The sequence below is a fragment of the Bos indicus genome, chromosome 10 (genome assembly GCF_029378745.1).
Source record: "Bos indicus isolate NIAB-ARS_2022 breed Sahiwal x Tharparkar chromosome 10, NIAB-ARS_B.indTharparkar_mat_pri_1.0, whole genome shotgun sequence".
NCBI classification, from domain to species: Eukaryota; Metazoa; Chordata; class Mammalia; order Artiodactyla; family Bovidae; genus Bos; species Bos indicus.
This window is the reverse complement of record NC_091769.1, coordinates 65,514,128-65,539,421: the sequence shown is the minus strand read 5'-3', so window position 1 is coordinate 65,539,421 and position 25,294 is coordinate 65,514,128. Positions and strand designations below refer to the sequence as shown.

The window sequence follows — 25,294 nt, the reverse complement described above, 5'->3', positions numbered from 1 at the left end:
GTAGCTTAAGCCTTGGCTCATGACCCAGATTGCAAGGATGAATCCGGTAAAGCTTCTCCACACCTGGGCTCTGACCCGCAGAAGGGCGGGGGCCGAGGCAGCAGCACCGCAGGGAAATGGGAGCGGAGGGGAGGAGAATTGAAAAATCCTGAGCTGACCGGGATCCCACGGCGGGAGAAGCAACCGGCGCCGCGCCTGCCCTGTGCGGGTTGAGAAGGGGTTTCCGGGACGGCGCGCGCGGCCGGCGGGGCGGGGCCCAGGGGCAAGCACCGCCTACGTCGGGCTGCGTGACAATGGGGCGGGCGGCGGCACGCGGCTGCGGAGGTTGGGGGACTCAGGGTGGGTGGAGCCGCCGCTGCCTCTACCGCCGCAGCCCCCTTCGGGATTTGAAAGATTAAAAACTCCGGGTGGAGAGGGCCGCGACGTTGAATGTGTGGCGGAAGCGTTGGGGACCACGGCTCGGCGCCGAGCCGGGCGGCCGGCGGCGTCTCCACAGCATGAATTACCCGGGCCATGGGTCTCCGCGGAGCTCCGAGCGTAACGGCGGCCGGGGCGGCGACGGCGCCGCCTGGGAGCTGGGCTCGGACACGGAACCCGCGTTCGGGGGCAGCGTCTGCCGCTTCGACCACCTGCCAGTCGGGGAGCCTGGCGATGACGAGGTGCCCCTGGCCCTGCTGCGCGGGGAGCCCGGGCTGCACTTGGCGCCGGGAGCGGAGGACCACAACCATCACCTGGCGCTGGACCCCTGCCTCAGTGACGATAACTATGACTTCAGCTCGGCCGAGTCGGGCTCCTCGCTGCGCTACTACAGCGAGGGCGAGAGTGGAGGCGGCGGCAGCTCCTCGTCGCTGCACCCGCCTCAGCAGCCGCTGGTCCCGTCGAACTCGGGGGGCGGCGGGGCGGCTGGAGGAGGCCCCGGTGAGAGGAAGCGCACCCGGCCCGGCGGCGCGGCCGCCCGGCACAGATACGAGGTGGTGACGGAGCTGGGCCCGGAGGAGGTGCGCTGGTTCTACAAGGAGGACAAGAAGACCTGGAAGCCCTTCATCGGCTACGACTCGCTCCGCATCGAGCTTGCCTTCCGAACGCTACTGCAGGCCACGGGGGCCCGAGCCCGGGCCCAAGACCCGGACGGCGACCATGTGTGCGGCCCGGCCTCACCCGCGGGTCCGGCCTCCAGCTCCGTGGAGGACGAAGACGAGGACCGCGTCTGCGGCTTCTGCCCGCGCATTGCGGGGCACGGGCGCGAGATGGAGGAGCTGGTGAACATCGAGCGGGTGTGTGTGCGGGGCGGCCTCTACGAGGTGGATGTGACCCAAGGAGAATGCTACCCGGTGTACTGGAACCGTGAGTAGCCGGCCGGGGGAGGGAGCGGGACGGGCTGCCTCTGCAGGGGCCGACACGCACCCGGGTGGGTTTGGAACTTAACTGCGGGGAGAGCGAGGCGCGTGAGGCCTGGCGATTGGTCCGAACAGGATGGAGACCGTGCAGGCAAGCGCCGGCAGGTGAAGGATAAAGCGAGCAGATGGCAAAAGCCCAGTCGCCTGGGGTCAGAAGGAGAGGATACTGCCGAGGTAGCGCCTCCTGGGTAAGCCGGGTGCTGCAGCCATCCCCTGGAGGTGATCCAGGAATGGATGGCCAACCCGAGAGGTTTAATTTCGTGATTCCTACCTGAGCTTTGTCCATCCAGGGATCTGATTCGGTCTCATTTACCCTGCACTGCTTATGATTTAAATACCGGTTTGGCTTCTGGACTGGAAATGTTTGAGAGAATCTGAATAACGGTTCCGTTATGGATTTGGGAAAGAAAATCAATCCCTGGCGGGAAGGGAAGGGATAGAGGTTGTTCTCACCGGTACGTTCAGGAGAGGTGGAAAAGCACTGCTCGAAGCAGTTGTGACAAGTGGGTCCGCTCACACTCTATGTGGAATACTCATATTTCTCTCCCAGGTCCTTGCTTACGTATTTTCATTTTTGCCTCTTAACCTTGAAAAGTTACAAGGCTTGGGCCTTGGTTTTTCTCATCTGTAAAATAGGGATAATTGTATCTGTGTCGTAGGGTTGTTACGGAAATTAAATGAGGTAATATGCTTAAGGGCCTGGGAACTGTGTTTGGCACACATGTGACTAGTAAGTCCTTATTCCTTAGATAACAATGCAGTTAGGTTTGCAATTAGATTAAGGAGGAAGACGGTCAGAAATATCCGCCATTGCATGTAACATGTTTTATATGTAAAATAAATATTCGATGGTACATAAGCTATTGGCGCCCAGTAATTTGTAATATATAGCTGTAATTTTTATGGGCCCAGTGCCCTAGGTCAGATGTCTTCCTTCACTGTCACTAGCCTTAGGTCTTCCATACACCTTATAACATTCTGCCTTGTATTAATTACATGTATTGATGACTTAGCTTCTTTTCTGTATGTTTAGCATCTAATGGGGAAAATCCATCATCTTTATCTTCATGTTCTCATTGAGCCTAGTGCAGAAAATTTTTTAAAAACAGATATTGAATTGTATATTGTGATTCTAATGTTAAAATATTCACATGTTAAGCATGAGTCACTAAGACAGCAATTACAACACGTATCAAATCACCAAATAAAACAAGCATAGCAGGAAATTCAGTTTCTTACTTCCCTTTGATGACATTGAAGGCATTTGTTACCACTTTCATAAAGCCAGATTCATCTAGGACCCACCATGTCACTCACTCACTTCTTTTAATTATAAGCTCACAGAGGACAAGATATGCTTGCATTCACTCATTCGTTCATCTTTTTCCTTTTTACCAGTATTTGTGCACCACACAGTACTCTTGTGAAGGCAATAGGAAAGGTGGAAGAAAGGACAGTCCTTACCTTTGAGGAGCTTCCCACTAAGTCTTTTTCTTCAAATGACCTAGACATCATGATAGATTTTTATCTTTTGAAGACAGAAGGACAAGGACTTATTGGAGTCAGAAAGTGGGATAAATGCAGGGCATTCTTGGAGAGGGGGCTGGAAACCAAGAGATGAATCTTACTCTTTTAGGTCAACTGAAGTATAGTTACCAAGAATACTGTGTGCTCTTTTGATTTATGATAAGATTGTTAATGCTTGCATAGTGCTTGACTGTCTACAAAGCGACTTTTCGCATTCATTATTTCATAGTGATAGCAAATGAGTGCTAATGTCTTTATATGAAGAAGCAGAGTTCAGCGAAGTTAATGAACTTGTCCAAGGTCACCCAGCTGGAACGTGGTAAAACAGAAAGGCATTCCAGCTAGATGGGATAACATGTGCAGTGATACAGAAGCATGAAACTGCATGGCATTTTGAAGAAACTAGGCCTGTACCTGCAGGGGTCAAAACACAGAGCCTAGCTTTGGAATTTGACCACCACAGAGATAGAGGTGTTTGATCAGAGACGAGAGTTTGTGAAGGAAGCCCCTGCCTTGTGAGTGCTACGTTTAGGAGAGTAGCTAGAAAAGGAGGAGGGCGGATTTGCAGTGCTCAGGAATTTGGACTTTACCCTGTTGAGCGTCAGGGAACCAAACCCTTGAAGGCTGTCTATTTCTTAAGTGACTAGGGACCACATAAAGGCTGAATTGGACAGGTAGAGAAGATCATTAGAATGCTAGTGTCATAAATCGAGCAACAGTAAGGGCCTACAAAAATTAACCTGAAAGGAAAAGTGGTCTTAGTCCTCTCAAATCATCTTTCCTAGATCAGATCACCAGTAGACTAGTTATAGCTTATAAATTAATTTTTGTTTGGCATAACAGCAACACTTATTTTGACTCAATTTTTGCATTTTCTAGATAGCTTTCTGCAAGATACAATCCAGTATGTGTCCCAAGGCTTAATATTATTTACGACGAAAATGCAATAGTGCTTTTTGTCCATGATTTACTACTTCTCACAAAATCCCATGTAACTTCCTTCTAATTGGTTTTTCAGGTCTCGGTGTATTATTATATAAGTTTTCACACTGTCTAAGGAGAGTTCAATCCCACTATGATTTCTTCAGCCTTTTCAAATGGAAAAATTTATAAATTTTGCAGCTTTTGACCTTTCTCTTATTTTACTTTTTAAACCTTTCTGGAAATTTTCTGACCACTGATAAAAAGTTTTAAAAAGTCCAGTAAGTTCCTACATACCATGGTGATAGGATTCCAGTGACTTTTGTGACCTAATTGAGTCACTTTATCTGGGTATTGAAGCCAATAAGTTAGCTATAAAGAAAGCTGTTAATTTATTTTCACTCTTCCTTTCTGATAGATAAAATTTGAACCAATTTGGAGTACATGAATTGGAAGGGGAATAGAAGTTTTGTCTACCATAGCTTAGAAGCCCATATTATTACATGTGAAAAGAAGTATTACTTATAGGAAGCTTATTTTTGTTTTATTGACTGTTTAGATGTTTTTCTGACTGCATGTGGACCTTTTAGATAAAAATTGATCATTGCTGAGTAATGGCTGAGTAAACTCCCTCACTCCCCATGTTTTAACTAAGCTCTTTGTAGCCTCTTTATAGGCTTGTTTTGAGAATTATTATAACATGCTTAGAACAATGGTGGCGCAAGCACTAGGTGTTAACTGTATCTGTGTGGATCTAAGAAAGCAATATTGGAGAAGGCAGTGGCACCCCACTCCAGTACTCTTGCCTGGAAAATCCCATGGATGGAGGAGCCTAGTACGCTGCAGTCCATGGGGTTGCTAAGAGTCAGACACGACTGAGCGACTTCACTTTCACTTTTCACTTTCATGCATTGGAGAAGGAAATGGCAACCCACTCCAGTGTTCTTGCCTGGAGAATCCCAGGGATGGGGGAGCCTGGTGGGCTGCCGTCTATGGGGTCGCACAGAGTCGGACACGACTGAAGTGACTTAGCAAGAAAGCAATATACCTTACTTGTAGAAACTTTTGGTTAGTAAGACTGGGTATTCAAATTGTTAAGTTTGTTTTCACTGGTCTTTACCTCATCACAGGTGAAAATTTTTTTAATTTAAAAATCATTTATTGTTAATCAGCTACCGCAATACAAAATAAAAAGTTTAAAGAAAAAAAAGGAAAAAAATCTTTTGAATTCTCATCTTCAGATTATCTGGAAAAAGAAAGATGTAAGTTGCTATGAACCTGGCATCTCAATTAAATTCTGATTATTTTTTAATTTTTATTGGAGTATAATTGCTTTAGCGTGTTATGTTAGTTTCTACTGCACAGCAAAGTGAGTCAGCTGTACATATATGTATATGTATATCCTATAAATGTGTGTCAGGAATAATAGCAGGAAAGTGGCCAAAGCATTTAGTAGTAGTTATGGGAAGGCATTTAGAACATCATAGAGATTTTTGATGAGTTAAGAATAGTTTTAAAGCAATTCTGGTAGCAGTGATGTGTGCAGCATGCACTAGGGAATATATATTACTAATTTCCATTCACTAACTAAAGTTATTTTAATTGACCAAATGTTTTTATGAATGTGTAGTTTCCAGAAACAGTTATTAATTATAAGCCACAGCTTCCCTTACCCCACCCTCCCCTCTTTTTCTGTACTTATAAGACCTACATGCATTATTATCCTAAACCATTTGTAGTTTCAGATACTTCAGAAATTAATCGGTCTTTATGATACATTGAAGAGAAAATATTATTATCCCAATAAAAAGGTAGAAAAATTAGGGCTTTTTCTGCAAGTACCCAAATTATATGGTGTTTATTAATTTGGCACAGCTGTAACCGTCTTTTAGGTCTTTTTTATTTAAGGGTTAATAACCTTGATAAGTAATAATCCTTTATGAAGCACACGGCATCATGAGAAAGTAAAAAGAGTCCAAGCTGTTAGAAGGTAATCTTTCTTGATCAGTTTCTGCCTCCAGTAAAGCAGAACTATAGGGACTAGACACGCCTGACTCTGAAAAACTATCAGAGAATTGCATTATCTCCCACTCGTTCAGCCTGGAAAGCAGCCTTGGGTATCATTGGAATTCTATTTGTTCAGGTTTTTAGAACCCTGGCAAAAGTCTTCTGAGAGCTCCATTCCAGATTAAGCCTGCTTTAGACCATTTTTCAATGACCTACTGAAACAGCACAAAGATAATGAATGAATAGTGGGTGACTTGTACGGAGGGCAGAACTTGGCACTACCCGATGGAGGCATTCAGGACTTTTCTTTCCCTTTGCACTATGCCATTAGTTTAAAAACTGATATCAGCTATTGATCCACCTTGTTTGTGTACAGCTCAAATGTGATATTGCATGTTCTGCAAGTTACTTTATATAAATGTTCAGAGTGATTAGTATGTTTTTCTTTCTTCCATCTGTCATCACCGTCTTCTCTTCTTTCTTCCTTTACTATTTTGCCCTTGAAAAGACTTTTTGTACTCTTTGTTCTCCCAAATTATATCTTCCCTAGTGGCTCAAACAGTAAAGACTCTGCCTGTGATTCAGGAGATGCAGGTTCAATCCCTGGGTTAGGAAGATCCCCTGGAGAAGGACATGGCAGCCCTCTCCAGTATTCTTGCCTGGAGAATCCCATGGACAGAAGAGCCTGGTGGGCTACAATCCGTGGGGTCCCAAATCTCTTCCAAATTGTATTTCCTGGGTCTTTTATCCTCACATCACACCCTCTAATTTCTGTTTTGCTAAGATCTTTGATGTCTGAAACCCTAGGGCTGATTCTTTTCTGTAGAGAACAAGGAAAAGCTGGATATGCTGTGGTGATCGTGAAATCCTCTGAGAATTACGGTCACTGGGTGAGAAGAGCAGGGGCATTAAAAGGAGAGAGGGAAATGCAGCCTGTGTTCACAGGAAGCCTAAGATGAAGATTACTGGCAGAAGAGATGCGGAGGGCAGGCAGTTCCAGAACCCCTGATTGTTGGGGAATCTGATCCAAGACCTTTATCTTTTCATGAGTCTGATGAAATTTAAACTGTGCCCTTTATCAAGAAGAACTTCAACACTGACGAAAGGTATAGATACAGTCTCTTCTTTTTTTGCCACAATATATTCCTAAAAGCTCAGTTAAAAAGTAAAACAGAGAAAAACATTTTTATAGCCACTGTATATAACCTACAATTCTACTTTTTGAGTTTGCCTTGGTAAAGGGAGATTGTGCTTAAAAAAAGATGTTGAATCACTGACAGAAGAGTGGATTAATGGGATGAAAAGCATAATGCAGATACTTTTTTATATCCCTGATTTAGGGGACAGGTGAAATTCAAAGTGGTGAAAAGTAGAAATTGCTTGTGCCAGAGAACTAAGGGAAGTTGGTAGAAATATTGATACAGGCATATAAAATTCTATATTGTTGTATTCTATATTCTGTATTGCTTTCTAATTTTGCCAGATTACCATACATAAGAATAAACTATACAATCATTAATATTTGTTCTAAACACTTGTTACATTTAGCTATATAGGTAATCTTTATATTTATTACACTTGTATAGTCAAATAAACTCTCTTGACTGACTATTGGAGGCAAGGCTGGCCTTTGGAAATTATAATGTTAGTAGTATTTCTGTACCCCAGGACCTCAGATATCTGGACTCTAAGAAATATAAATTCCATCTGAATAGATGGCTTTTCCAAATAGCCATCTATTGAGAGTTAAGCTTTTATTTGCAAAAGTATAATTTTAACTGTGTGAATGGAAAACTCTAATATTACTCTTCCCTCTTTGGCTACTTCTTAGAGAACCATCATTCTGAACATTGATGCAGATAGTCCTTGGGAAACATGATACAGAACAAAGAACTGGATGAACTGTGCTAAAACATAAGATTCTAAATCACATGTCATAGAAGGAGCTGCAAAAATAACTTTAGGTGAAGTACAAGGAACAGAGTTGAAATTACTTCTGAGCCTTGATATACATAGATAAATGCAATCTCGCATTGTATTTTACTACTTACTACAGATGATCAACTTTCAGTTAATATTTTAGACACGAGTGCATTATTTTCTTCTTATTCTATAGAATTGCTAATAGGCAGGTCCCTCAGGTGTATCTCATTTCTACCTGATTCACCTAGGATAGATCGTCAGGAAAGTTTGCATTTTAACAACCAACACATTTTAATGTTAAGTACCCCCTGGTGGCTCAGATGGTAAAGAATCTGCCTACAGTGCGGGAGATCCCTGGTTCAGGAGATCCCTGGTTCGATCCCTATGCTGGGAAGATCCCCTGGAGAATAGAATGGCAACCCACTCCAATATTCTTGCCTGGAGAATCCCATGGACAGAGGAGCCTGGTGGGCTACAGTCCATAGGGTCAAAAAGAGTTGGACACGACTGAGCAACTAACACACACAAACCATTTATTCCACTGAACTCTGGGAGTTGGTGATGGACCAGGAGGCCTGGCGTGCTGCAGTCCATGGGGTTGCAAAGAGTCAGACACGACAGAGCAACTGAACTATTAAACTTAACTGTTATACTAATTAAGACATAAGAAATATATTCTTTAAAACCCCTATGGCCTTGTTTCTTAAAAGAAGCAAATAGTATTTAAGGTATAATTATATTGTCCAGAGTTTCTTACCCCTGTGAAATGGATTTAAACTCAGTGAGTCATAAATATTAACAGTAGCTTTTGCCTAAATTAAATTAGTATTCTTAATGTAATTGTTACTTTCAGGTGGGATCCCCAATGTGTTTTGAGGTTTTAGGTATTTCTTTCATATGGTAGAATTTTTTATGATTGCTCGCAACTAATGAAATTTTGGAGTTGCAACATTTGTAGCCAAGCTAAATGATGATTAGGACAGTGACTGTTTAGTCACCTTTGTCCTACAGTATTCCTCTAGAACATAGTTCCTGTCTAGTGAATGAGCAAGTGTTCAAGTATTAGAATGGAAGGCAGCGTCTTGTTATTTAGTTCTTAATTTACTACTTTTCATTCTATTTACCAATTAAACATAATTAGTTTCATACATAATGTTTTTACTCTGTCACCCATGTTTTGAGAAAGTTTGTTAACTTTAATATTGATTTTAATGTGAATTATCTCATATATGTACAAAAGTCTAGATTACATAACCAACAATTAGTATTCTCCCTTGCTTAGCTTATTAAACATTACAGGTATAATCAAAATCTCGTCTGTGACATCTCCCATTCCCTTTTCTTCAGTCCAAAAATAATCCCTCTCCCAAATTTGTGGTTTATTCTCTATGAAACATCAGAAATAGCAGGTGCAGGTAGCAGCCACCGTCCCTAGGACTGAGATAGAGCACCCAAGGAAAAGGCCGTTACCGCTCAGTGCTGAGATTCTGACCCAGAGAGTGTGGCAGCGGTCTCATGTGCTGCCCCTCTGGGACTGCTGGAGATCACCAGTGCTGGGGGAAGGCTTCCTTTGGAACTCGCCACAGGCTGCCTGCAGGGGTGTAGGAGAAGTAGTTCAAGGGAGGTGCCTGGCAGGTGATATTCCACCGTGGAACTACCTGGAGAGTTGTGGTCCTGGCTGAAGCTGACCGTGGGAAGGTGCCACTGCTGTTAGCACCTGGGCGCTGCTAAAAAATACAGTCCACACACTGTAAGAATTCAGAAGGTGAGCACACTGAAACCAGAGAGAAACCCCTTCCTCTTCTGTTACAAAGGACAGTTTGGTAGAAGTAGTTCATCAATATGTTAGCCACATAATGGTTTAAGTGGGCCTCTGTGGGGTTGATCTGAGACCCTAGCCATCATTTACAGCATTAATTCTATGAAAAGTATATTCAGAGTGTATAGTACTGGATAGTAGGTTTACAACAAGCCGTACTAAATGACAACATATTTTTCTTAATCTTCCACCTCTTCGTTTTCTAGCCTCGTCTCTCATATCTCCTTCACTTTTCCTTGTGTCTTCTACTTTTCTTATCTCTCTTGTCCTTGCTTATCTCTTTTTCCACTGAATAGCAGCACTCTGCCATTCCTATTTTCCCTTACTCTGTGACCTCCTTCCTCTTTAAGTTCTGTGTGGTCAAATTTTCCCTGGAAGTTTCTAGAGTCATGAATTATAGGCATGCTTTGGACCCTAAGTGGGTAAAGCTGTAAGGACATAGCTAAGCTGGAGGAAAAGTGCCAAGACTTTCTGTCTGTGCATATCATACATTGAGGAGTACAATACGGGTTGAAATAGTTCTTGAAAATAGTCCTTTAGGAATCTTATAATTGTTCCGTCTGCCTTCTGGTATAAGTGTAGCTTTTTAATACATAAAATGTTTATTGCCAGAATTCCTCTACCCACACATAAGAGAGTCACTCAGGCTTGCTTAATGAAGTGTTCATAGTGGAAAATGTGCCTTGCAATTGTTTTCTTGTCAAGGAAGACCCACATTTTTTCTTTTGGGTCCAGTAAAGACCTGCCTTTTATCATGATTACCTAAGAGTTATAATCACCTGGTTGTTTTCTTCCAGGCAAGTGGTCATGATAAGTACTAATCTTTATATTAAGTTTAAATTGACTCTTGATAAGTGTTGTTATAAATGAAACATAATACCTTTGTTAATCTAGTTATAGCCTATTAATCCATTAGCCCTTTGAAAAATTTGTCTCTGATCCCTGGCTATGTATCTAGGTCTTTCTATTCCATTAACTACTAAGTGAAGTGACATTTTAAGTATATATCTGTGCAAGTCCCTATCAGCATGAGGTTCTACTGCTTACGATTTTTAAAAGCCAGAATAACAGTGGCTTTAAACACAAAAGGGTCCGTTTCTCTAAAACAGAGGCTATACCTAAAAGAAGTATAGATACCTAGAGTTCAGAGCTATGTGGCAGCTCCACTGTAATTGGGAATGGAGGTCCCTTCTGCTACTCAGCTTTTCATTTGTGACTTGATCTAAGAGAGCTTCAGAAGCTCAAGACATAGGAAGCAGAAAAGATAAGAGGGGAAGGTCAAAGAGCTATACCACCAGTAAACTCTGCTGTATCCTATCACCCAGATTCAATCACATGACCAAACCCAGTTGCCCAAGAAAACTAGAAATAGTCTTTTTATTGAGCATACTACTGCCCTGGATAAATTGGTGTTCTGCTACAAGAAAGAGAGAGAGAATAGATATAGGATAGGCATCTAGCAGTTTCTTCCAAAATATGTGATCTTTTTTTTTTTTTTTTTTTTGCTGAAGATATAAAGATTCTCCTGAGAATAAAAGAGATTATAAGGAATCAGTTCATGTAATTAGGGAAGTTGGCAAGTCTAGAATCTGCAGAGATGTCCCAATTCAAATCCATAGGCCAACTGGCCACTGTTAAAACCAGGAAGAGCCAGTATCCCTGTTCAAAGATCACCAAAAAGAAGAACTTAATATTCCAGCTTGGTGGCTGTCAGATAGAATTCCTTCTTATTTGAGGGAGGGTGAGCCTTTTGTTCTAGTCAGGCCTTCAACTGACTGGATGAGGCTGCCTACCTGCATTATGAAGGTCAGTCTCCTTTCCTCAAGTCTATGGATTGAAATGTTAATCTCACCCAAAAACATCCTCATGTTGACATGTACAGACTGCTGTATTTAAGATAGATAACCAGCAAGGACCTACTGAATAGCACAGGGAAATCTCAATATTCTGTAATAACCTAAATGGGAAAGGAGTTTATAAAAGAATAGATAGATGTGTACGTATAACTGATTCACTTTGTTGTACACCTGAAACTATCACAACACCGCTAACAAACTGTACTCAAATATGAAATATAAATAAATAAAAACGAAAACACCTTCACAGAAACACCCAGAACATTTGACCAAATATCTGGGTACCTTTTGGCCCAGTCACGTTGATGCCTAAGATTAACCACACCAGGACTTTCCTAGTGGTCCAGTGGTTAAGAATCCTCCTGTCAATATGGGGGACAGGTTCAATCCCTGGTCCGGGGAGATTCCACATGATATGGGGCGACTATGCCCATATGCCACAACTACTGAACTCAAACTGTAGAGCTTGCGTGTTTGCAACTACTGAGCCTAAGTGCCCTAGAGCCCATGCTCTGCAATAAGAAAAGCCAGTGCAATGAGAAGCCTGAACACCACAACTAGGGGAGCTAGCCCCTGCTTGCTGCGACTAGAGAAAGCCCATACACAGCAACAAAGACCCAGCACAGCCAAAAATAAATATAAATAAGTAAATTTTTTTTTAATTTAAAAAGATTAATTACACTGAATATAAAACTGTGCATGCTCAATCGTGTCCAACTCTGCAGCCCCATGGACTGTAGCCCGCCAGGCTCCTCTGTCCATGGAATTCCCAGGCAAGAATACTGAAGTGGGATTCCTACGCCAGGGGATCTTCCCAACCCAGGGATCGAACCCACATCTTTGCATCTGCTGCATTGGCAAGTGTATTCTTTACCACTAGCACCATCTGGGAACCCTCGATATAAAACTAAAACCATGTATATATAGACATGCCAAACATTATCAGTTCATTTCAGTCACTCAGTTGTGTCCAACTCTTTGCGACCCCATGGACTGCAGCACACCAGGCTTCCCTGTCCATCACCAACTCCCGGAGCTTCCTCAAACTCATATCTATTGAGTCGATGATGCCATCCAACCATCTCATCCTCTGTCATCCCCTTCTCCTCCTATCTTCAATCTTTCCCAGCATCAGGGTCTTTTCCAGTGAGTCAGTTCTTTGTATCAGGTAGCCGAAGTGTTGGAGTTTCAGCTTAAGCATCAGTCCTTCCAATGAATATTCAAGACTGATTTCCTTCAAGATTGACTGATTTGATCTCCTTGCAGTCCAAGGGGCTCTCAAGAGTCTTCTCCAACACCACAGTTCAAAAGCATCAATTCTTCGGTGTTCAGCTCTCTTATAGACCAACTCTCACACCCATACGTGACTACTGGAAAAACCATAGCTTTGACTATACAGACCTTTGTTGGCAAAGTATTGCCTCTGCTTTATAAATGCTGTCTAGATTGGTCATAGCTTTTCTTCCAAGGAGCAAACATCTTTTAATTTCATGGCTGCAGTCAACATCTGCAGTGATTTTGGAGCCCAAAAAAATAAAGTCTGTCATTGTTTCCATTGTTTCTTCATTTGTTTGCCATGAAGTGATGGGACCGGATGCCATGATCTTTATTTTTTGAATGTTGAGTTCTAAGCCAGCTTTTTCACTCTCCTCTTTCACTTTCATCAAGAGGCTCTTTAGTTCTTCTTCGTGTTCTGCCATAAGGGTGGTGTCATCTGCGTATCTGACGCCAAACATTATAGACGTTTATAATGTAGAAGGAGAAAGTTCCTTATAGTCCCACTTCCCCAAGATACCTGTTAATAATAGCTTAGGGTATTTTTCTCCACTTATTTTCAGTACATTTACCAATGTATACTTTTATAAAACAGGATTATACTATTTATAACTGTATATGCACATGCACAAATATATATGCATGTAGTATTATGATTTAATTTTTCATTTAAATTTGAGACGTTATTCCATGTCTTCTGAATATTATTTCACTATGGATTATTATCCATTCATATTTTGATGTATTTAATGAATATTTTTAATACCTACTGAGCCAAGCATCATTTATATATTCAATCATCTGTTGGTAGAAATTATAGGTCATTTTGTTTGATTTTATTTGTTTTCTATTATAAAATGAGATAAATGCCTTTGTAGTATATATTAGGCATTTTTGTAAGAGTTTCTATAAAGTGTATTTCTAGAATTGGTCTATAAAAGATACATGTGTTTTTAGGTTTTAAAAAGTACTGCTAGGCCAGAGTTTTTCAGTCTCAGCATTATTGACATTTTGGGCCAGATAACTCATTGTTGCACCTTAGGTTGGGGGTAGCTGTTCTCTTTACCAACATCCCCTGGCCTAGATACCAGTAGTACCACACCCCAAAACCTGATGAGTAAGGGGTGAATTTGAGGGTGACTTAGAAGATAAATAGTACTCATTGTGTGTCCAATCATAGTTGTAAGGCACATATAAAGAGGAGACATCCTGGATGATCCCAGATTTCTGTCTTGCTGCTGCTGCTGCTGCTAAGTCACTTCAGTTGTGTCCGACTCTGTGCAACCCCAGAGACAGCAGGTCACCAGGTGACCTGCTAAATACTGTCAGTACACCACTTGTCATGATACGGAATAGAGATGGAATAACAGATTTGTATTCTGTTTTGTTTCTTCCAGGAACTTCCTGTGTCCCATGGCTTTTTGTGATTCTGGTAGCTATTAATTGTTCTACTAGGAGTCGTTTGGAGAAGGCAATGGCACCCCACTCCAGTACTCTTGCCTGGAAAATCCCATGGACAGAGGAGCCTGGAAGGCTGCAGTCCATGGGGTCGCTGAGGGTCGGACACGACTGAGCGACTTCACTTTCACTTTTCACTTTCATGCATTGGAGAAGGCAATGGCAACCCACTCCAGTGTTCTTGCCTGGAGAATCCCAGGGACGGGGCAGCCTGGTGGGCTACCGTCTCTGGGGTCGCACAGAGTCGGACACGACTGAAGCGACTTAGCAGCAGCAGGAGTCGTCTAATTGGCAGTTGAATGTTTGAGTTTAGAGTTTGAGACAGAGGCCTGAACCAAAAAGATGTAGTACTTGACCACATATTGGTGGAATTTAAAGCTTAGGTGTAAAGCTCCTAAAATATCCATCCAGAAGAATAAATGCTTAGATTTATTAGGCTTAAGAGGAGAAAAGTTTGGGGATGTAGATGTGTGCTAAAATTTGTTTTACTCTTTTTGACTCTGCTTTTTAACTTCCATGTTTTTTATGGAGAAGCATGTTTGGCTCTGGTTTGTAAGTCTTATTATAGCCTAGCAGTGTAAAATTTCCCAAATTATTTCTTTTAAAATTACAGCTGAATAGACTGAATTTCTTATTTAGGGAGAGAGCTAAAAAGGGACTTCTCCTGTTTAAGAATATAGGTTGCATTGTATGGTAGAGAGTTTGAATGAACTTTGGAGTCAAACTTTGGTTGGAATCTTGGTTCTCATAATACTTAACAGTGTGCCTCTAAGCAAATTATTTAGGTTCACTGAGACTCATTTTACGCATTTGTAAAACTGGGGACATCATTGCTATCTTTAAGATTAAGTGAGATGAGCTTATGGATCTGGAGGATAATGGAAGCTATCCAAATGTTAATCTCCACACATTTTCCCCAAAAGCCACATACATTTAAACCATACATAGGTGACACATCCAACATTACTACAGGATGGACGATACCATAAATTTTAAGTTAGCTGTAATTAAAGAAACAGCAAGTTACAACAGCTCTTGTTACTGCTATAAACCTCTGAATCTGGAGAGTGCAGCAAGGAGAGGCTTAGGTCAGTTCAGTCTCTCTGTCATGCCCATCTTTTGCGTTTGCTGCATTGGCAAGTGTATTCTTTACCACTAGCGCCATCTGGGAAGCCCCAATATAAAATTAAAACCATGTATATATATAGACATGCCAAACATTATCAGTTCAGTTCAGTCGCTCAGTCGTGTCTGACTCTTTCTGGCCCCATGGACTGCAACACGCCAGGCTTCCCTGTCCATCACCAGCTCCCAGAGCTTGCTCAAACTCAGGTCCATCGAGTCAGTGATGCCATCCAGCCATCTCATCCTCTGTCATCCCCTTCTCCTCCTGCCCCCAATCCCTCCCAGCATCAGGGTCTTCTCAAATGAGTCAGCTCTTCACATGAGGTGGCCAAAGTATTGGAGTTTCGGCTTCAACATCAGTCCTTCCAATGAACACCCAGGACTGATCGCCTTTAGGATAGACTGGTTGGATCTCTTTGCAGTCCAAGGGACTCTCAAGAGTCTTCTCCAACACCACAGTTCAAAAGCATCAATTCTTCTGCATTCAGCTTTCTTTATAGTTCAACTCTCATTTCCATACATGACTACTGGAAAAACCATAGCTTTGACTATACAGACCTTTGTTGGAAAAGTCTCTGCTTTTTAAGAGACAGTGAAAGAAGAGAGATCAGAGGTTAAAATGAAGCAGAAAACCACTCACAGAAAGAAAATGTCCCCCACACATCAAGCAAAATATGACCATAGACTTGAAGCTTGGTAATTAATAACACTTAACTGTGAAGAAAGCTGAGCACCGAAGAATTGATGCTTTTGAACTGTGGTGTTGGAGAAGACTCTTGAGAGTCCCTTGGACTGCAAGGATATCCAACCAGTCCATTCTAAAGGAGGTCAGTCCTGGGTGTTCTTTGGAAGGAATGATGCTGAAGCTGAAACTCCAATACTTTGGTCATCTCATACAAAGAGTTTACTCATGGGAAAAGACTCTGATGCTGGGAGGGATTGGGGGCAGGAGGAAAAGGGGACGACAGAGGATGAGATGGCTGGACGGCATCACCGACTTGATGGAAGTGAGTCTGAGTGAACTCCAGGAGTTGGTGATGGGCAGGGAGGCCTGGTGTGCTGCAATTCATGGGGTTGCAAAGAGTCGGACACGACTGAGCGGCTGAACTCAACTGAACTGTGAACTGAACTGTAGGGAGGGTGTGTGAAAGCGAGAGGGACAGAAATAGCAGCATCAGAGAAACATTGCAGGTGGGAGAGGAGAAAAGGATACTGCGCTTTGGAGCTGTGACAATAAGAGGAAAGAAGTAAGGAGAAAATGAAGGGTCCTGGAGAAATGAAAGAAAAACAAGAAACACCAGTCCAGTCTTCACTTAACCACTGCCACCCCTGCCACCACTATAGGAGCTGCTCTTAATAATGTGCAGCAGCAGACACTCTGAAACTAAGAAGTCTGTCCCTAAAATACTCACGAACAGAAATAAATGCCATACAAAGCTACTGCAAGAGGAATGCAGGAAGTGTGAATCAGTACATTTCCACTGATTATAGTTCTTCCCCAAAAAGCAAACACAAAACAAGAGAGACCGTACATGTAACACTCCAACCAAATGTTCTGAAATTTATGGGCATACTAATAGGGACATTAATGAAAGTTATGTTGATGTAAGGGGCACTGATAAAAGAAAGGAAAACAACCAAAAGAATGAAAATGAGATGAAAGAAGTGAAAAGCTTCAGAGAGAAAGTCCTTAAAATACAATATAGACAAAGGAAGCCCCAGTGTGTTTATAACTAGATTGACTGCAGAAGAAATCAGTGGAACAGAACTAAATATTAAACCATAGTCCAAGGAAACTTTTAAGAAATAAGAGGAAAACTGAAATCTACAAATTAAAAGGACCCACCTTGGCAGACAGATCCAAAACAATGAACTTTGAGACATAGACTGTTAGACTTTAGAGACTAGAAAAACTGTTTTAGATTTTGAAGGTAAATTTTTTTCTGGACCCTAGGTGGGGGAAAAAAACTCATATTACTAATTTAAAAATTAGATTTGCATCTGACTTCTCTAGAAATGATATACAAAGGAAGGCTGCAGTGAAACAGCATTTTTTAAAACTCAAGGAAGCACAGTTCAAGCTTGCCAACCTGTCCTTCAAGTATAGAGGCTATAGAAAAACAATGAGAATCTAATAGATTATAGATCCAAGACTAAAACAGTGGTGGGGATATGGGTACAATTGTTATATGTAAGTGAGTCAGGAGACAAAGGAAAAATAGAATAAGATCATTCCCTATTGTAAATAGTAAGTGGGAATTTTGGATATCATTTAAAATGGACACACTGCATAGTAAAGGTTTGAGTAAACAAAAAAGGGATTTAGGACGCTCAAAAATGCATAAATAAACACATGAATGTGTAAAAGTCACCACTAGAACCAAAAATGCAAATATTCCTGAATACCAAAGGAAGACTTTTTTGAAAAGCAAAATCATCAACTGGAGAAAGAGTTGAAATAATAAAAATGGTGATTATAGACAAATATTTCAAACATACCAGTTATATCAATAAGCATAAGTGGGTTTAACTCACGTGTCAAAAGAAAAACACATCTAAAATAGTGAAAAAGGTTAAAAATAAAGAGATGTGCAAAAACATCACAGGAATATGGAAACAATAAGAAAGCAGTTGTAATCTTGATAGACAAAGTAGAATCTAGTAAAAAAAAAAATCATCAAACACAGCAGTGTACTTTATGTTAAAACCCCATAATTCTCAATGAATTTATATTTTTGAATATCCACCAAATACAGCAAACACCTGACTATTGCAGAATTGCTACAGGAGAATAAAGGATAATGCAAGAAAAAATAGAAACACATAATATTTAGTACATGTACTAATGTACTGATGTACTTTTATACCAGTACATCAGTCTGGTATAAGTGATTCATGATCATCTAATAAATTTTCTGTTTCAAAGTAGAAATTGGCCATTGGTTTCTTTTAACGGGAATGGGAAATGATATTTAGAGATCACAATCTTCATATCAGAATTGCTCACTTAAACAGGGTTGGTCTTTCTTTTCTAAGTCTTTTCAGTACACAAAGGATATATATGTATTTTTTTTTAAGAGAAAATATACATTGTTTCATGCTGACATTTTTAGTTGAAATTTAAAATACAGGTTTATTTCTTTCACTTTTATATTTGTATTTCTTTTTACTTTTGCTAGAAAATCTTAGTTTCTAATGATATTAACAAGATTAATTATTCATCTTAATACCTGCACTTTGAAATTAACAATACCAATATTACTACAATCATTAGCAATTAGTATAGCTACTGCAAAAGGTTTAAGATGTATTTGGAGTTCCTTCTGTCCATAGGGTTATATCCTAATATATATATACAAATTATTGTCTTTTGAATCCACTTGAAGTAATTTTTCTATGTGTAGTTAAACCACCAACTCTCTTTATTTTTAGGCTTTTGTTGTTTTGCTTTGCTTTTGGGTTTTTTTTATTAAGGAATTCAGGATAACTTAGATGACAGTCATGGTTTATAAATAACAACTAAAAGTATTAAGTTTTGGAGATAGTGTTTAATCAAAAAAGCGTTCAGTTTTTCAAAAAAAATTTTCTCAATTTTTTCCTGAAATGGGTGAGGAACTTATTGTAATTAACAGTTTCATTTGTTTCTGTATGCTCACTGGGAGCCCTTGATCTCTAAAGCAGCCCTAAAGAATGTACCACACTACTACAATATACTATTTCTAAACTATTTGTGGGTATTGATCTCAAGTATTTTCTAAGACATTCGAATTATCAATAGAGTCTTGCATGAAGTTTGTCAACCACTTGGCCTACTGATTTGGTTACTTGGGGCCTCAGTTATATAGATAACTGCTCCTCTCCCTTTCTAACATCAGGTAACTTTTATGTTTAATATTTAATACAAGTAAAATTATATGTTGTAAAAAAATTATATACTATGGCTTGAAATCTGAAATTTAAAACTTTAAATGATTCTATTGGGTCACAAAAGTCTGTTTTTGCCATAGCAGTAGCAAAATATAAACTTGTAGTTATTATGTCACTTCTTGGGAGGTTGGATCATAAAGCATAATTCTGTGGTTTCTCTTTTCAGAGTCTGATAAAATACCAGTAATGCGTGGACAGTGGTTTATTGATGGTACCTGGCAGCCACTAGAAGAAGAAGAAAGTAATTTAATTGAGCAAGAACATCTTAGCCGTTTTAGAGGACAGCAGATGCAGGAAAGTTTTGATATTGAAGTGTCGAAACCCATAGATGGAAAAGATGGTAAGACCAATTAATACATTTAATATGTTTTATAAACAAGTAAGTTATTGACAAAATTTAGAGTGGCTCCTAAGTTTGAAATAGTAATTCAGAAGTGTTAAAATGTATATGATTTCTGGTTATTTCAAACATTTGATTGTTATTTTAGAACAAAAATTGCTATAAATTTCTCAACTATTTCCATTTTACTTAACATGTACTTTCACTGATATGACACTAACATGATTTACCGTAAATGTACAAATTGTTGTAATATACTTTATGAATTAGTCCTTTTGAGTAGCTTTTTAGTTACGAAAGAAAATTGAACTTATAAAAAAATCCCTTGTTATTCTACTGAAAGAGTACTTTTGCTAATATTTTAATGTTGGTTCTCCTGAAGTTTAAAAAAGCTTTAATTTCCTTTGTGTAAGTCCTGTCTAGCTGTCTTGATATTGATAACCATATCAATTTTTAATTTGAAACAATCTACTCCTTATATTTCCTTATTCAGCATTTGGATTTTCTTTTTTTTGACAATAGTTTAAAATACTTATATACTAGCCAAGATGATCATGTTTCATTATGTGTCTGATCTTGAGTAAAATTCAAAATGTGTGGTCAAGTTAAAAATACTTCTATTGTTCATTTACTGCAGGCAGTGGGATCAACTATTCTGGTGAGTATAACAGTATAGGTAGATTAGAATTTTTAGATTTCTCTTTGTTTAACTAAAAGTGTTTCTTCATCCATGTTTGCCTTTGTTTGGGAAGTTTCTTGGCAAGCCCTACTTAAGCGAGTAAATTAGACTATGAATTAGTGACTTTTCTCCCTCCCCTTGTAAAACATCTATAAAGCAGAAAAATTCAATTATTGATCAAGTAATTCACAGGATCCAGCTTGGAAGAAATGAATTATGTAGTTGGAAGTAATTGTTTATATAACATCAGTTCAGTTCAGTCACTCAGTCATGTCCAATTCTTTGCAACCCCATGGACTGCAGCACGCCAGGCTTCCCTGTCTTTCACCATCTCCCAGAGCTTGCTCAAACTCATGTCCATTAACAATAAGCTTAAAATTGGGTGTTTTTTATATCTTTAAAACTCTACATAACTGAGGAAAATGCTGGCTTCTAAGTAAATCGGTGATTAAATCTAAGAAATGTTTATTATATGCCAGATACCATACTCTAGGAATTTTAAATATTTCATTTTCCTAATCCCTAGAGTCAAATATGTTCTTATTTCACTGTAAAATTCAAGCTCAAGGTTCTTAAATATCAGTATATAAGAACAGCTCAGTGTCTATAAGGCAGAGCTGTGTCTACATTCCTGAAGACTGCCATAAAGACAATACTTTGATTAAAGCACAAATATCAAATTTTGTATATGTCTGATCTTTTATTGGTGACTGACATGTTTTAGAACTTCTCATCACCATTCTAAATAGTCACAAAAACCTACTTCATAGTATTTGAACGGCTGAACTTTTTTCATAATTTCATATCTATTGCAAAAGACTGAATTCTAGATTTTTTCCTTTCTATTAACTCTCCTTAAGTCTTCTCTCAAAAATGGCAATTCACCTTAACAACCCAGTTTATACTCCCAGATTCTTTACTATTAATGCATGGGAAAAACCCAAGAGCTTCAAGGGAGAAAAGGATGAGTATGAAAAATAAAAATGAGTATATTGTCCCCCTTTCTCATACTACGTTCAAAGCATTTTTTTTCCACTTGCTAATTCGCCCTGTGGAAGTTAGTCATTAGCTCTGTTTGATCTCTAGATCCCATCTACTTGGAATCTGAAATGTTAAATGGAGCAGCATACTCAAATTTTCTTCAAAGTGCTCTAATTTTATGAGCCAGTCATTTAAGTCTGATAAAAGAACATGGTTTATTTGTATGAAAAAATTTTTCAGCATGTCTTTGGGCTTGTCAATCTAGGATATTACTGTATTTTTTGATAGCTTTAAAGATACAGATTGGGTGGTAAAATTCTAATTAGTAATAATAGAAAATTGTTAAAGTATAGAACACTTTGGTATTGTAATCTTTCAAATTGATGATCTTTTGAGGTTCATTAGAAGAAAAATTGATTTTTTTAATATATTGTGACATAAAACATCAGGATGTTTTATTATCAACAAAGTTCAATTCATTGTATGTACTGTTGTCATGAATTTCCAGCCATTTTGTTATTCAGTATTACATAGAACATACATTTATGTATTAAAATGTGACTTTTGACTTTGAAGATTATGGGAAATTCTGTAGTACATTTGAAAATTATCACTGGTCTTGAGGAAAGAACATTTGCTGTCCAAAAAGCTAGGTTGTTGGAAAAATAACTCAAATTTGCAATACAAAAATAAAAAAGTATTATCTTTTGATTATTTTGCTTCTTACCTTTAAGTTTCTGAAATTTCCTATTTTATTAATTTTAGGGGGAAAATAGTTTTTCCACTTAAATTTTCTTATTGTACCTAAGTAAAGCCTTGACTCTTCATATTGCTAGAAGATTTTGAAGATTCTTTGTGCAAATAGTACTATGCTCATTACTTTTGTAAAAAAAAAAAAACACAGGGTTTTGTCCTTCAAGGAGTTTTAAACCACTGGGGATGACAAAGCCTGCAGATGAGAAGTTACAGAGAATAAATACAAGATAACAAAGTAGACAGTGCATATTATACATTCTTGAAAAAGAGATATAGAATTGGCAATCACAGTGCAGTGGAGTTACTCAAATGAGACTTTCTGAGAAAGTATCATATTTAATAATTTAAAATTTAAAAAAAAAAACCTATTCAGGAACTCTTTTTAAGTTCTCTGGGGAATTCCTAAGAAGCTTAACAGAGTTCTTGCCTTGAAGTGAAAGTGAAAGTCCCTCAGTCGTGTCCAGCTCTTTTTGACCCCATGGACTATACAGTCGATGGAATTCTCCAGGCCAGAATACTGGAGTAGGTAGCCTTTCCCTTCTCCAGGGGATCTTTCCAACCCAGGGATCAAACCCAGGTCTCTCTGCATAAAGCAGATTCTTCACCAGCTGAGCCACAAGGAAAGTCCCTCTTTCCTTGAAGGACATTCAAATAAAATCTTAATTCCTTTTCCTTCTGACCTTATCTGTATCTTGGTTAGTGTAGTTATTGACACAAATACACTGAATATATTTATTATCTTCTTATTAATTATCCTACTAATCTTAAACACTGAATTAAATTGAAGTTTAGCATAACTTATTTATCTTTCAAAGAAAGATAAACCCCCCAAAGTATAATCGTATTTTGTGGTTTAAATTTCATTTTCTCTGAGTTAAAAAATGATTCTCTTCCAACCCCACCTCTGAGGCTAGGATACATTTATCTGGCAGCCTAACAAATGAAAGCTAGAAGTTCACTGGGGATTAAAGTTATTGTAGAGTTAGTGTTAGTTGCTCAGTTACGTCCAACTCTTTGCAACCCCATGGACTGTAGCCCACCAGGCTCCTCTGTCTGTGGAATTGCCAGGCAAGAATACTGGAATGGGTTACCATTTCCTTCTGGGGATCTTCCCAACCCAGGGATTGAACCCTGGTCTCCTGCCTTACAGGCAGGTTCTTTACCATCTGAGCCACCAGGGAAGTGCTTGAGTCATAAAATAAAGGCAGGGCTTCAAATAAGTTACTTTGTAAATATTTAAAAGTCCTAGAGTAGTATCTCCCTCATTTTATAATTTATCTATCCAAGCAGTAATCAGTAAAAAATGGTTGAACTAAATGAATTAGTCCTACAACTGCTCTGGTCAAAAACTGTATAACCTCAATCCAATTACAAGAAAACATCAGACAAATTCAAATTGAGGAACATTTTACAAAATAACTCACTAGTATTCTTTGGAAATGTCAACGTCATAATTAACCGGATGGAGTCAGGATACTTTTAATAGTGTTTATCAAATCACCATAATGTAAACTTTAAATTTCTTATAATTTTGTCAATTGTACCTCAGTAAAGCTGAAAAAAAAATTTTTTTAAGTGTCAAAGCCATGGAAGACAAGGAAAGATTAAAGAATTCATCACAATTTAGAGGAAACTAAGGAAACATAGCATCAAAATGCAACATGGTATCTTGGATTGGATCCAAAGACAGAAAAGGACTTTAGTAGAAAAGCTGGAAAATTCTGAATAAAGTCAGTATTTTAGCTGATAGTATTATATCAACCTTAATTTCTTAGTTTTGATCATTGTACTGTATAGTTACGCTAACATTAGGAGAAGCTGGATGAAGGATATATATGATAGTGATAACTCTCTGTACTATTTTTGCAGCTTTTCTGTAGGTTGAAAATTATTCCACAATAAAAAGATGTTATTTTTTTTTCTTAAGGCCAGTAGAGAAATTAAAATAGTAAATATATATATATATATATATATATATAAAACAAAAGAAACAACAGAAGGAGAAATAAATACAGATAAAACAAAGAAAATGAATGGGAAATGATAGACCTCAATTCACCCGTATCAAAAACTATAGTAAATGTAAGTGAAGTAACACTCCAGTTGAAAGGCAGAGATTGACAGATTTGTTTGGAATGCACAATCCAACTATATGTGTCTACAAGAGTCATGAAGTGAAAGAAAGTGAAAGTGAAAGTTGCTCAGTTGTGTCCTACTCTTTGGGACCCCATGAACTATAGAGTCCATGGACTTCTCCAAGCCAGAATACTGGAGTGGGTAGCCATTCCCTCCTCCAGGGAATCTTCCTAACCCAGGGATTGAACCCAGGGGTCCTCTTTGCAGGCAGATTCTTTACCAGCTGAGCCACAAGGGAAGTCCACGAATACTGGAGTGGGTAGCCTATTCTTTTTCCAGCAGATCTTCCCAACCCAGAAATGTGAAATGGAACCGGGGTCTTCTGCATTGCGGGCAGATTCTTTACCAACTGAGCTATCAGGGACTCAATATAAAATCACACATAGGCTAAAAGTTAAAAAATTTAAAAAAAAGGACTTTTTACTGTTCAAGCTAAGTTGGGATGCTATGACAGCACAAGTGTTGGTGGATCCCCAGGGATTTATAGCATTTAACAATTCGGCATGTAGTCTATATACCTATCCTATTGCGGGATAAGGATATCCCAAACTGAATATATCATTTCCAAAGTCTAAGGCCAGGAAGGGGAGAGAGGAAGGGAGAATGCGGAAAAGGAAGGAAGGAGTAATAACCCTTTCTCACCAGCTTTTCTTTTCCTGTTTGGTGGCTAACAGGATTCCCATCTTCTAGCTTTTAATTATTAATCAGTTTTTACAAATGTATGTATTTAGTTCTGTGAGATCCAAGAAGATTGACAGGAGTTTTCTCATTCTAGTTGGCAGATATGAGACGTGAAAATCTCCTTTCCCTGAAGTTGAGATTATCCAGGTTGCCAGCTTTTGCAAAGGGAAAAGTTATAAAGTTATTCTATTATAGGGAGTAGTATACTTCAGCAACCTCCTTTTTGATACTCTGCTTTCAGAATTATATAATGAAGGCCATTTCTGTAAGACATGAATTATAGTAAGGAAATTTATTGAAAACACTGTGTCTTAGTACTTAAAATCTTTTTCCTTGCTGTGTAAGACTTTACTACATAAATGAAAAGTTTTATTAAATGTTAGCATTTAATTAGAATTTTCAGTTGTATTTTGAGTTTGTGCATACTTTTGCTAACAAACACAATGTGAGAATTCTTAACTAAAACTTTATTTTAGTGATCCTTGT

At 39.1% G+C, this 25,294-nt stretch overlaps 1 protein-coding gene across 6 annotated transcripts in view; it reads left to right on the top strand.

Moving 5' to 3' along the window:
• The first annotated feature begins 305 nt into the window (after nt 1-305).
• The window catches only part of DDHD1 (DDHD domain containing 1), a 66,128-nt gene continuing 41,139 nt past the window's right edge, over nt 306-25,294 (top strand). For 2 of the 6 annotated variants that reach the window (XM_019968917.2, XM_019968913.2), the window contains exons 1-2: nt 306-1,344; nt 19,402-19,575. In XM_019968917.2, coding sequence (XP_019824476.2) covers nt 498-1,344; nt 19,402-19,575 — 1,021 coding nt within the window. In that variant the 5' untranslated portion in view covers nt 306-497. Of the gene's footprint in view, nt 1,345-19,401; nt 19,576-20,212; nt 20,234-25,294 lie in introns of all 6 variants that reach the window. The other 4 variants (XM_070797613.1, XM_070797614.1, XM_019968915.2 and 1 more) reach the window with 4 other exon arrangements.